This window comes from Pristis pectinata, chromosome 1 (assembly GCF_009764475.1).
Source record: "Pristis pectinata isolate sPriPec2 chromosome 1, sPriPec2.1.pri, whole genome shotgun sequence".
In the NCBI taxonomy this organism is placed as follows: Eukaryota; Metazoa; Chordata; class Chondrichthyes; order Rhinopristiformes; family Pristidae; genus Pristis; species Pristis pectinata.
In genome coordinates, this window is record NC_067405.1 from 88,291,745 (window position 1) to 88,305,558 (window position 13,814).

The 13,814-nt window shown below is 48.7% G+C and overlaps 1 protein-coding gene across 2 annotated transcripts in view; it reads left to right on the forward strand.

Annotated features, from left to right (window-relative positions):
- plekhh1 (pleckstrin homology domain containing, family H (with MyTH4 domain) member 1) overlaps positions 1 to 13,814 on the forward strand; it is a 130,323-nt gene that overhangs the window by 35,483 nt on the left and 81,026 nt on the right. Inside the window, exons 3-5 of one of the 2 annotated variants that reach the window (XM_052020207.1) lie at positions 6,507 to 6,623; positions 9,042 to 9,191; positions 10,364 to 10,447. In XM_052020207.1, coding sequence (XP_051876167.1) covers positions 9,126 to 9,191; positions 10,364 to 10,447 — 150 coding nt within the window. In that variant the 5' untranslated portion in view covers positions 6,507 to 6,623; positions 9,042 to 9,125. The remainder of the gene's footprint in view (positions 1 to 6,506; positions 6,624 to 9,041; positions 9,192 to 10,363; positions 10,448 to 13,814) is intronic. The other variant, XM_052020199.1, reaches the window with a different exon arrangement.

Sequence of the window (13,814 nt, forward strand, 5' to 3'; positions counted from 1 at the left end):
GTGTTTCCTTGGTGTTACAAGAAGGAATTTTTAAACCTAAGATTCCCTCCATAATGCACGGAGTATTCCATACAATACCAGCCAGGAGTAGGAAACTGCACGATCAGCTCTCCTCCGTTGTCCCAGTGCTCGAGAGGCAATGGGAACTGTCCTGCTTACTGTGCATCAAGTAACTCAGCACACACCAGGGGTTGAGTCTGTCTGCTAACCTGATCTCCACGGGCAGCTTCCAGTCTCAAAGTCAGTCCATGACAACACACTCACAGGGGACATTCTCATCTCCCCACCCTACCACAGCCACCCTTCCACTCTGCACTTTCTCTGTAGCTGTGGCACTTTACTCTGTTATTGTTTTTACCTGTACTACCTCAATGCATTCTGTACCAACTCAACGTAACTGCACTGTGTAATGGATTGATCTGTACGATCGGGATGCAAGACAAGTTTTTTTTACTGTACCTTGGTACAAGTGACAATAATAAACCAATACCAATACCCGCACTTGCAAACATTTTACAGTTTATCTTTCTTCCCATGGGAGTCACAGTTTGGGGAATTGGGACTGAATTGATTTCCTCCTCTTGATCTGGTTCCCAAATCCAGGGGGCTGAGGAGTTGGCTTCATCTCACCATTATCCAGTGGAGCTGAGCCAACTTGCTGTGGGCCAGGGTCTCACCATCAGGAGCCTCATGGCACTGTTACTTTTACTCCTCCATCTACAAATCAGCCATTGAGGTTGTGGGCTGTTTTTCAGGAAGCTGATCCATGTCCTGGGTTGCACCATCCAGTGTAACACCACCCTGCGTTTCTGTATTGACTTTCAGTCCTTGGTTTCAGATCCACCTGTCCAGTCTCTCTGTGTCTTTGTAAATCTCCAGCGATGGTGTTCATCTCTGCAAAGAGTGGTCCTCGATAGCACAGCCAGTAGTGCCGCTACCTCACAGCTCCAGCGACCCAGGTTCGATCCAGACCACCGGTGCTATCTGCGTGGACTTTGCATGTTCTCCCCATGACCCTGTGGGCTTCCCCCCCCCCCCCCCCCCCCGGATTTGCTCCCACTTCCCACTGTAAATGGCCCCAAAGAATCAAAGAAGAGTTGTTGAGAATTAGGGAACTATAAGCGACAGGGCTACAGGGAAATAAGGAGAGAAGGAATGGCGACTGATGAGATTACTCTGCTAGGAGCTAGCATGGACCCAGAGGGCTGAATGGTCTCCTCTGTTTAAATAAGTAAGCAAGCAGATAGTATGTCCTATGGGGCTGTGTGCAAGGTGTACCTGTGGTTGTCAGTGCTGTGTGTGGGTGCTGCTACCTCTGGTGTGGTAATGTGGAGACTGTTTGGTGGTCAGGCCGTGTACAGATTCTGCAGCGCACCGGCCCGTTACCAAGGTGACTGAGCCCGGCACTGGATCCTTGCTCAGGGGAAGGTTCCCACAGCTCCCCCGGCAACCGATGAATGATTAAACCCCCGGCCAGTGGAGCCCCTTGCTTCACAGTTCACTGGCTGACTTCAATGGGCGCGCCTGGGTATGGCCCCGGGGGCAAGGAAGGGAGTGGAGGATTTGGCAGAAAGAGGCGCTTTATTGGTTATTGGTGCTAATGAGCAGGGCCTTCCCTCCACACCCCCTCCTCAGGTTCCCCACCGCCCTCCCCACACCCCCCCCACCCGCGCCCCACCCCCCCCCCTCCACCACCCAAGCAGGCAGGACACTTCCTCCCTCAGCACTCATTAAAGCACCCCCCTCCTGTCCTCATCTCTCCCTGCCTCTCTACATAAACTGCAGCTGAGGCAAACTTCCACAGCCTGTATGCTAACTCCCCCGGTCCCGTTAACCCATCGCATCCCTCCCCATCTCGCAAGTTTAATCTCCTTGTTTTTGAATCCCTTCTTGGCCTTGCTCCTTCCTCAACTAATCACCCTGCTCTGACCCACAACCCTCCCTGTGCTCTCCCGCAGTCTACATTCGCATCGTTTAACATGCCTCCAACTGTGTGGGTCCAAGGCTCTCTCATTCCCTCCCTGAACCACTCCATCTCTGTTCCTCTTTCTCCTCCACCCTCTTGGTTAGCTGTGCAATCTCCTTGCATGTGTCAGCCTCAATTTAGAAGAAAATAAAACCTTGGAGCCTCTCAAACCATCCTGAAGGAGCAGAGTGGAACATCTCTACCTATTGCCCATATCCTGTGATTCCTCAAGAAAATCAACCTTATTCTTCATTGTAGTCAATGGACCGGAGCACTCTGGGATGGAGAACTGGCACAATTTGCAAGTCTTAGTGTAAAGAAATTGCTGCTCAACTTGTTTTTGAATGAACCATCCTCGTCCAGAGGTATAATCCCCTTATCGTAGATTCTCCATCCAGGAGGTAACAGCTTCAAAGCATCTCCTCTGTCAAGCCTTTTGATGGAGGTCATCTTTCATCCTGCTAAACTCCAGGACGGCACAGGGGCGCAGCTGGTAGAGCCGCTGCCTCACAGCTCCAGCGATCCAGGTTCAACCCTGATCTCTGGTGCTGCCTCTGTGGAGTTTGCCTGCTCTCCCTGTGAACACATGGGTTTTCCCCAGATACTCCTGTTTCTTCCCACGTCCCAACGACATGGATTGGTAGGCTAATTGCTGCTGTAAATTGTCCCTAGTGTGTGGTTGAGTAGGAGAATCTGGCCAGCCATCATGGTAGAGTCTTGTTGCAAATGCTGCTTATTTGATGCTATACCTGATGCTATATGCCTGTGATGCTGCTGCAAGTAAGTTTTTCACTGCACCTATACATACATTTTGGCATATGACAATAAACTCAGCTTTGACTTCACCTCTCAGGTTAAGGATTGCTGAAGTGTTCCTGGTATGAGCTTCATACAAGTGGTGCAGTTTCACACTGGTACCTCTCAAGCAAGTACAGGTCTACGCGGGTACCTCATGCACTTAGTACAATTCTTGCACAGGTGACATTGAAACAGAATCTTTCCTTCAGTTCTCCGCCCTCTTGCCCTGCAGATCTCAGGCCTGGGCTCTGTAGATGGGCTGCTCCCCCATGCTTGAGCCTTGACCTGGAGTGCGAGGTGGCAACTCGACAACAAAGGGCACCAAAGATGAAACCGGCGCCATGATCAATGGCACAGAGCACAGGAATGGGTCCTTTATCCCACCAAGTCCCTGCCGATCATCTATACCAGTACTTGAATTGCCAAGGCATTGTAGACTTTGGACCAAGTGCTTGTCTGTCTGCTTAATTAAATGTTGTGAGGGTACCTGCCTCAGGCAGCGCGTTCCAGATTCCAACTTGCTCTGGGTGGAAAAAAATCACCGGGATCACCTCTTAAGTCTCTTATTCCTCACTTTAAACCTTTGCCCTCTTTTTTTGGACACCTCTGCTATCGGGAAAAGTTTCTTAGTGTCTACCCTATCAATGCCTCTCACAGCATTGGATGCCTCTCTCAGCCTCCTCTACTCCAAGGAAAACAAACCCAGCCTATCCGGTGTCTCCTCGTGACTGAAACTTTCCATTCCTGGTAACATCCTGGTGAAACACACACAAAATGCTGGAGGAACTCAGCAGGTCAGGCAGCATCCATGGAGGGTAATAAACAGTCAACATTTTGGGTCAAGACCCTTCATCAGGTCTGGAAGGAAGAGGGCAGAAGCCAGAATAAGAAGGTGGGGGGAGGGGGAGGAGCACACACGGGCAGGTGATAGGCGAGACCAGGTGAGAGGGGGAGGGAGTAGATGCAAGAAGCTGAGAGGTGATGAGGTAGAAGAGGCGAAGGGCTGAAAAAGGAGGAATCCGGTAGGAGAGGGCAGTGGTCCATGGAATAAAGGGAAGGAGGTGGGGAATAGATGGGCAGGTCATGAGGGTGGGGGAGGGGAAAGAAAAGAGGTGAGGGGGCCACAGGAATGAGGGAAAACAAAGGGGGGAGGGAAAAAAAAGGGGAGGGAAAAAAAAGGGGAGGGAAGTGGGGGGGAGAGTTACCAGGAGTTAGAGAAATCGATGTTGAGGCCATCAGGTTGGAGACTCCCAAATCGGAATGTGAAGTGGTGTTCCTCCAACCTACGTCTGGCCTCAATGTGACAGTAGAGGAGGCCGTGGATTGACATGTCAGTACGGGAGAGGGATGTGGAATTGAAGTGGGTGGCCACCGGGAAACCCTGGCTTTTGCGGCAGACGGAGCAAAGGTGCACGACGAAGCGGTCACCCAGTCTGCGTCGGGTGAATCTCCTCTGCAACCTCTCCAGTGAAATCTCGTTGTTTCTATAGTGTGGTGATCAGAAATGCATGTGATGTTCCAGCAGTCACCTAACCAATGCTTTGTAAAGTTGAACCAAGACCTCCCTGCAATTATATTCTATACCCCAACTAATGAAAGCAAGCATCTCGTATGCCTTCTTCACCACCCTATCCACAGGTGCTGCCACCTTCCGGGATCCTTGGACCAGAGGCTAAGAACGCCCACTGTGATTGGATGTATTACTGGTTTCATCACATGACCTGCATCCACTCTCCTGCCATTGGCCCAGCCAGCCTGCCCATCCTCATGGTGTCCTCTCTCTCCCAGGCTAATTGGGAAATGCTCCCAATTAAATAAAAATCAAATGATGCTGGAAATCTGGAATAAAAGCTGGAAATGTTGGAAATATTCAGCAGGTCAAGCAGGGTCGGTGGAAAGAGAAACCATTAACATTCTACCCCACCTTCTCTGCTTCTGTAAACTAACATGTTTCTCTCTTTCCTAGTTCTGATGGACCCCAGACCTGAAATGTTAACTCTTGTTTCCCTTTCCACAGATGCTGCCTGACCTGCTGAGCATCTTCTGCTCCCAATTAAGTGGTTCTTCACTGTCGACCAAACAACCTCGTGCCTCTCATTTTCATCGCTAATAAGTACTCAAAAGAATTTTTGTTAACACCATTTACTTCTGGTAGTGTTCCTTCTCTCCTGGCTTGCTTGCAGCAATGTCCTGGAGATTAACTTTCAACTATTGGGACTCCAGATCACACCCAGAGGTTTGGCAACCCAACCTGAGGCTAATGTTCAAATTTGGGACCTCTACTGTCTAGAGTTACCCCAGAGAATCCAGGAGTGGGGTTAACCTCCAGAACACTAGGAAACGAGGCAAAAACATTTGCAACATTTTTAAAAGGTGCGCTTTTCCCATTTGCTTTGGATGCTTTTGTTCATTGGTTAATGGAGATTTAGTGCCATTTTCCTGGAAGGGATGGAAGGAGGCCATTGAGCCAGCTGGAGCTGTGCTAGCCCTGAACTGGAATTGGTTTATTATTGTTACATGTACCGAGATACAGTGAAAAGCTTGTCTTGCATACAGTTCATACAGATCAATTCATTACACAGTGCATTGAGGTAGTACAGGGTAAAACAATAACAGAATGCAGAATAAAGTGTAACAGCTACAGAGAAAGTGCAGTGCAGGCAGACAATAAGGTGCAAGGTCATAATGAGGTAGATTGTGAGGTCAAGAGTCCATCTTATCGTCTAAGGGAACCATTCAATAGTCTTATAACAGCAGGGTAGAAGCTGCCCTTGAGCCTGGTGGTACGTGCTTTCAGGCTTTTGTATCTTCTGCCTGGGAGGAGAGGCTGGTTTCCATGATATGCTGAGCTGTGTCCACAACTCTCTGCAGTTTCTTGCAATCACAGGCAGAGCAGTTGCGTACAAAGCCATGATGCATCCAGATAACATGCTTTCTATGGTGCATCAATAAAAATTGGTAAGGATCGACTGGGACATGCCAAATTTCTTTAACCTCCTGAGGAAGTATAGGCACTGGTGAGCTTTCTTGGCAGTGGCGTCTACGTGGTTGGACCAGGACAGGCTATTGGTGAGTTTGGCTTCTAGGAACTTGAAGCTCTCCACCCTCTCGACCTCAGCACCATTGATGTAGACAGGAGCATGTGCACTGCCTCCCTTCCTGAAGTCAATGACCAGCTCTTTTGCTAACATGGAGGGAAAGGTTGTTGTCATAATACCATGTTACTAAGCCCTTTATCTCCTTTGTGTACTTTTACTCATCGTTATTTGAGATACAGCCCAGTACAGTGGTATCATCTGCAAACTTGTAGATGGAGTCAGAGCAGAATCTGGCCACACAATCATGAATGTATAGGCAGTAGAATAGGGGGCTGAGGACACAGCCTTGTGGGGCACCAGTGTAGAGAATAATTGTGCCGGAGGTGTTCTGCCTAATCAGTAGATTGCGGCCTGTTGATCAGGAAGTCAACGACCCAATTGCAGAGCGGGGTGTTGACTCCCAGGTCTTGGAGTATGGTGTGAAAGAGTAGTGAGATTAGCTCTTCTCCCCCTCAGCCCTGCAATTATACAGTCATACCACATGGAAACAGGCCCTTCGGCCCAACTGGACCATGCCGACAATGATGCCCATTTGGCCCATATCCCTTTAAACCTTTCCTATCCATGTACTGTCCAAGTGTTGTTTAAGTGTTGTTAATCTACCTGCCTCAACCACTTCCTCTGTCAGCTCATTCCGTTTTCAGGCCACCCTCTAGGTGGGACCTTCCGAGCAGAGCTGGTGTCCCTGATTCAAACCCTGCTCAAGAGGAAATCTGACCCGGATTTGGGATTCTGATGGCACTGGAGTGAATGGTAGCTAGGTGAGAATCCATAGTGGCTCAGTGTTTACACTGTCTAAATCACAATCATTTCTTCCATGCAGTCGAGACAATACTTCCGATCCAGATTACCTCCTTGCATTCCCACAGTCCATCCCCTTCTCTCCCCCCCCATCATTTGTCAGATACCTCCTGGAGCTAGAGTAAGAACTTAAAACAGTACCCCATGCCCCAGAGACATCCAGTTGAACTTCAAAGGTTTGTGACCCCTCATTAGCCATATGGATGGATGGCGGAAAGAATTCTGAGGATTAGCTTTCTGGGTTGTCAAGGGTGACACTTTACTCAATTAACAGGGAAGCTAGGCCCATTATTCAGACTGTCTGTGTGTGTATTGAGGCAGAAGGGGTGGGGGGATGGTAATGGAGGTGGCTTTCCCACACTCGTGTGATAAGTGTCAATACCTGTCTTTGGCAGGCTGCCGTCACAGTGTGGTGTTGTGTCAACACCAGGGGGGCCCCCCTACCTTGATCTATTATTGTCTGCAAAACAGATTTAACATCCCCTGTTTTTTTGTGTGTGTGGGAGTTATAGGGGTATTTTGGACTGTGACCTTGGGAGAATGGATGGCTTCAGGTTACAAGCCAACATGGGCTTTGTTTAGCTGATGTTAAGCGCAGACTTTAAACAAACTTGGGTGGTCATTTGTGCCTTTGGTCCGATCCTTTACCCTTATAAACGTCAGGGAAAGCAAAATAGGCTGGAGCTCTTTCCTCCAAAGGAGTGTCATAGAGTAATACAGCACGGAAACAGGCCCTTCGGCCCAATTCATCCATGCCGACCATGGTGCCCACCAAGCTAGTCCCATTTGCCTGCGTTTGGCCCATATCCCTCTAAACCCCTCTTATCCATGTCTCCAAATGTCTTTTAAATGTTGTTATTGTATCTGCCTCATCTACCTTCTCCAGCCTCTGCATGTAGAAGTTTCCCTTCAAGTCCCTTTTAAATCTTTCCCCTCTCACCTTAAACCCATGCCCTCTCATTTTTAGTTCCCCTTCCCTGGGAAGAAGACTGACAAGAAGAATTTAGCAGATGTGGATAAAAATGACTAAGTTACAAAGGGTTGTGATTGGGTAGAAGTTGGGAAAGTGTTGTCACTGATTGGTTCACCCAAAATAAAGGGATATCAGTGCAGGATGGTCCCTACTGAATCTGTCCAGGAATATCGGGAAAGCCTCTTCCCACAGAGGATGGAGCTCGCAAATAACACTGGTCCTTCTACAAGAAGATGGATAATCATGGAAAGAGAAGGGACAGGAAAAGTGTGCTGACTGGGTGAGAGGTAGTGATGACCAAGGATACTTTCGTGGAGCTTAAACACTGAGGTGGTCTCTCGGCTCAAATGTCCCATTTGTACGTCGTAAATAAAATGGTGTGGCAGGCCTCTGGTAATATTGCGGAGACCCCACCCCTCTCCGTATCTGGCGGGGCCTCTGGGAGGCTGCAGTGTCATAGCAACACCTTGCAGGCCCTCACGGTTACCCGATGCCTGAACCACCGTTGAAGGTATTCCAGTGGGCCATAGAGATGAATCACTGGGAATGAAGTAGGGCTGGTCTCCTGCCGGAGCTGGAGGGCCCAGGCAGTGCTGCACTGTCCGAGGTGCCGCACTTAGACATGATATGCTCGCTCGCGCTCTCATTGTGGGATCTTGCTGTGCGCATGTCAACTTCCACTGCCCTTTTTAAAAAAAAGTCCTGTGGAGCAGTTCAGGTCATTCTGAGCCAATGCATCAGCTAAGATATGCACAACAATATCCCACGAACAGCAAAATGAGACTGATGATGTAATCTGCTCTCAATGCGTTGGTGACAGGATACTGTAAAGAAATCCTCTGCTCTTTTTTGACATAGTGCCATGGGGTCTTTTGTGTGCCCAACTGGAGGATAGAAGGGGTCTCTGTTTAATGAAGGATCACCAGCACCAATGTGGCATTCCCTCAGCACTGGACTTTACACAGTCTCTGAGCACAACCCACAGCCATCCAACTGAGGGAAGGGTGCTGCCCCACTGACTCAAGGCTGGCTTCTTGAATGCCAAAGGCCAGTCTGAGCCCATCCACTTAACTACAAGATGGAGGAAAAAATTTCGAGGTCCTTCATATTTCTTTCCCTGCTCCCCAATCATATTATGTTACAAGGTTTCAATAGCCAGGAGGCTACACACAGATTAGGTCCAGATGAGGCGTCTCGACCCGAAGCATAGACTGTCCATTTCCCTCTACGGGTGCTGCCTGACCCACTGAGTCCCTCCAGCGGTTTGTTATTTAGGCTACATGCTAACCTTGATTTCCATAGCTTCATCCGACATGATCATTTCATTCACAAGAACCTGTATTTTGTGACACTTTCAATGTAGAGTGCTTCCACTAAAGTTTGCTTTTCATTTATACCTCATCAGGTACAGGCTCTGAGGGAGAAGCTGAAAGCAGCCAATATCCAGACCAGTGAATCGGAGAATAGTTTACTCAGGAGGTACCATGAGATGACCAACACACTACAGGAAAAGGACGACGTGATTCAGAGGCTGGAGCAACAGCTGGACAAGCAGGTACCTTAGCAGGAGAGCTCCCATTCAGAGACGAACCCGACAAATTGTAGCCGGCCCTTCGGTTGTTTGGAGAACAGGCGAGACCTTGACAAATCTTCATTGTAAGAAAAAAATCTTTGTTTTTATAATTCTACCATCTGGTCTGCTTTAGTTTACTCGGTAATGCTTTCGAGGAAGGGAGGGTATCTCATTCAGTGCATGAAAGAGGGAGAAGTCAACTTCCTCCTTCAGCTCGCCACCTGAAGACTTGGCCCCGTCCTTGGAAAGATCGCAAAGGACCTTTTTTTTTAATTGAACCACTGTAATGATTATTTGAGACACTGCACCTCCAACAGTGCAGAAAAGGTATTGTACCCTACTGTCTTCTGCACAAGTCTCTGGTGTGGGGCTCATTTCCACAATCATCTCCCTTGGAGTGGAAGTGCTGTGCACTGACCCATGCCTCACCTGTATACATGATGATCCTATTGTAGGCAACACTCCATCCATCTATTTGGCATTCGGCTTAGATATCCTGGCCTGGCTGTGATGGCACTGCGCCATTTTCCTTGGGAAGATTTTATTCTTGCCATTGACGTAGAGTCAGACAGCACAGAAACAGGTCCTTTGGCCCATCAAGTCCACACTGACCATCGAGCATTCATTTACACCAATCCCATTTTATTCTCCCCACATTGCCATCAACTCTGTCTTCCCCCCGCCACCTCCACTCCAAATTCCACCACTCACCTACGCACCAGGGCGGCCGATTAGCCTCCCGACCCACACATCTTTGGGATGTGGGAGGAAACCAGAGTACCCGGGGAAACCCATGCGGTCACAGGGAGAACTTGCAAACTCCACACATACAGCGTCTGATGTCAGAATCGAACCAGGGCTGCTGGAGCTGTGAGTCAGTGGCTCTACTTGGTGCGCCACTGTGCTATTTTCCTACCTCCTCTCCCAGTACCAGGTGTTCGATGACCAGTGAATCATGTTTAACATCATTGATTTTTGTGCAGCATTACATATTTACATTGCATCTGGGTGTGACTGCCGCCATTTATTTTACCTATTGAGCAGCCCTTGTGTGTGTTCGATCTCACCTGTTCACAGTGCAGTTTGCTGCTTTGACAAATTATACAAATGCACAGAAAAACTCCTTCTCCATTTTAATTTTCCTTTTTCCTCAGAACAAGCTGAGAGGCCAGGAGGCGAAGGTAATTGAAGAGAAGGCAGCCAGAATCAAGGAGTGGGTGACATTTAAGTTGAGAGAAGTAAGTCCCTGATTCTGGCTCATGGGGTAGCCTTGATTTGATTTTTGCAGTGCTTAAAAACCACAAGGAATAATTCCATGCAATGGAATAAACAGAGCCATAGAATCGTACAGCACAGAAACAGGTCCTTTGGCCCACCGACTCTGTGCTGACCATCAACCACCCATTTACACTAATTCTACACTGATCCGATTTTATTCTCCCCACATCCCCTTCGACTCCCCCCGCCCCCTATAATTCTACCCCTCACCTACACACTAGGGATAATCTACAGCAGCCAATTAATCTACCAACCCACATGTCTCTGGGATGCAGGAAGAAACCAGAGCACCTAGGGAAAACCTATGCAGCCACAGGGTGAACGTACAAACTCCAGACAGACAGCACTGGAGGTCAGGATCAAACCTGGGTCGCTGGAGTCAAGAGGCAGCGGCTCTAACTGCATCACCGTGCCATCTATCTTGAAGATCAAGAGAGGTGCCTTGTGATGGGATAAACGTTCACTATGTCACCACATTTATTGTATTCGGTTCTGGTCACCCTGCTATGGGAAAATGCCATCAAGCTGGAAAAAGTGCAGAGGAGGTTTACGAGGATGTTACCGGGACTCGAGGGACTGACTTACAGAGAGAGGTTCAGTAGGTTGGGACTTCTTTCACTGGAGTGTAAGAGAATTGAGGGGTGACCTTATAGAGGTTTTATAAAATTATGAGGGGCATAGATAGGGTGAATGCACACAGTCTTTATTCCAGGGTTGGGGTATAATGAACTAGAGGGCATCGAGACTAGGTGAGAGGGGAGAGATTTAACAGGAACCCGAGGGGCAACCTTTTCACCCGGAGGGTGGTCAGTATTTGGAATGAGCTGCCCGGAGAAGATAAGATATCTTTTATTAGTCACATGTACATCGAAACACACAGTGAAATGCATCTTTTTGCGTGGAGTGTTCTGGGGCAGCCCGCAAGTGTCGCCACTCTTCCGGCGCCAACATAGCATGCCCACAACTTCCTAACCCGTACGTCTTTGGAATGTGGGAGGAAACTGGAGCACCCAGAGGAAACCCACACAGTCACGGGGAGAACGTACACACTCCTTATAGACAGTGGCCACATTTGAACCCGGGTCAATGTAATGTACCTGCCTCACCAACATTTAAAAGACACTTGGACAGGTACATGGATAGGAAAGGTTTGGAGGGATATGGGCCAAATACAGACAAATGGGACCAGATAAGAAAAGAATCTTGGTTGGCATCGATCAGTTGGGCCAAAGGGCCAGTTTCTGTGCTGTGTTACTCTATGACTTATGATACCAGCAATGCCCACGCTCCTTATTTGACCATTCATATAAAATGAAGACTGGAGCAGAGGTCTGTTCTTCCTGGATTATTTTCACGGACTTTCCCTGCCCCTGTACTGGAACTGTAGTCTGTTCTCGATGAGGCTTGGTTGGCATAACCAGAGAGAAAGGTCGAAGGACAGAGGGAATCTCATTCTGTGCGTGAAGCGAGAGGACAACTTCCTTCTCCAGCTCGCCAACCGAAGACTTTGCCCCATTACAAGTCTTCCCCCCTTGATCTTCACTCTCACGCATCTTCTAGCACAGAAGTCTCTGGATAGTGACCAGCAGGAGGAGGAGCCCAGCCACATCCTCCCCATCTTCCCCACCCCCCTTCCCGGATTCCGGAATAGGCCAATTCGACGTAGAACAGAGTCATAGCCAGACCCTTGCTGCCAGAAGACCAGGTGCACAGTGTGGGCACTACATCTTCACTGTGGAATCTCAGCATATTCCGTGACCTCTGGCCCTCTGTTATCATGGGATGAGTAACATACATTCCTGGGATGTCAAAATATTATTAGGCAGGCAGGCCTTTAACCATCGGGAAGGAAACCCTGCTCTCTGTGCATTTCTCTCCTTCCTGCCGCCACCCCCTAGTCGCCATCTCGTGATGCAGTTTACACAGGCTCACTACCTTCATGCAAGAGCCCAGGTGGTTAAAAATCAGCATGCTGGTCAACCACTGAAGGCATCGCAGCTGAGCTTTCGTGTCACCAAGTGGGGCTGGGAAGGGGAATGTTCCTCCCATTTCCCAACCCCATCCCATCACCAGTAATAATTCAGCAAATTAAGAACACAAGCCAACAAATGCATGTGTTTAATAGGATTTTGTTGACAACTGTCATATACAAATTCCTGTTGCACTGTCCTTGCACTTTCTAACACCTGTAAGAGCATCGGGTGTAGATTAAGAGATACAGCTGTCAACCCTACTCTGCCTTCCAGTTCAATCAGGATTAATCTGTGTGTGTGTGTGTGTGGCATCTACCTGCCGTGGTTCAGTAATTCTCAATATGCTTTGCCAACCACCGTGTTAGTCTCAGTTTTGACGTTTCCCATTGACCCTTGGTACTCTGTGGGAGATTCCCCCTCCCTCCTCCCTCCCTTCCCTCCCTCCCCACCCCCCCCCCCCCCCAACGAAGACTTCAGCACCATGAAGTCCTTCCGATTCCCCACCCCTCCTCAGATTTTATGGCGGTCTTCCCTTGTTTGGGACCCTGACATCAGAGTAAAGGCTTTCTCCGTGTCTACCTGTCAACTCCAGTCATCCTTTATATTTGCCTGCTGTTGAAGACTGAATGGTGTAGTTAAGTTGTTAAAAGCATAATTACACTGCTCAGTCTTCGATAAAGGGAATGCAAGCCTAGTCAGTGTAACAAATATTTTTGTACGGCTGAGAAGGAGGCCATTTGGTCCGTCAAGTCTATGCCAGCTAATACAGCATTCCCATCAATCCGATCCCCTCACCTGTTCTCTCTCCCACATGCCCATTCCCCTGCCATTTACCCACCCTAGGGCTCATTTACAGTTGCCAATTAGCACGTTTTTTGGGATGTGGAAGGAAACGGGAGCATCGTGAAGAAACCCAACAGGGAGAACATGGAAACTCCACACAGACAGGGCCAGAAGTTGGGATCGAACCCACATGACTGGAGCTTTACTACTAGCTGCGCCTCCCACAGGCACTGGATACCGTTAAGCAGCCTGACTCCTTCCCAGTTTTATTTTTCTCTTCCTTAACAGAAGATTCTTAAGCCATGTGGCTGAGCCCTATTCCCTCCCTCAACTCAGACTTCACATCATCCTGATGTGGCAGTGGTGGGTCTGGGACAGTGGGAAGGGCTGCAGTGTGGGGCTTCGCATTTTTTCCACTTGGAGAAGTGTGAGGGGGCGAATTAGTCTGAGCCAGACTCTCCTGTGTACCGAACCAAGAGTCCCGTGTAAAGAAGTAATTAAAGGAGATTAGTATTCATAAGTAAAACAGTGCTGGAGGAATTAATGGGACCAAAAGCCAATAAATCCTGAG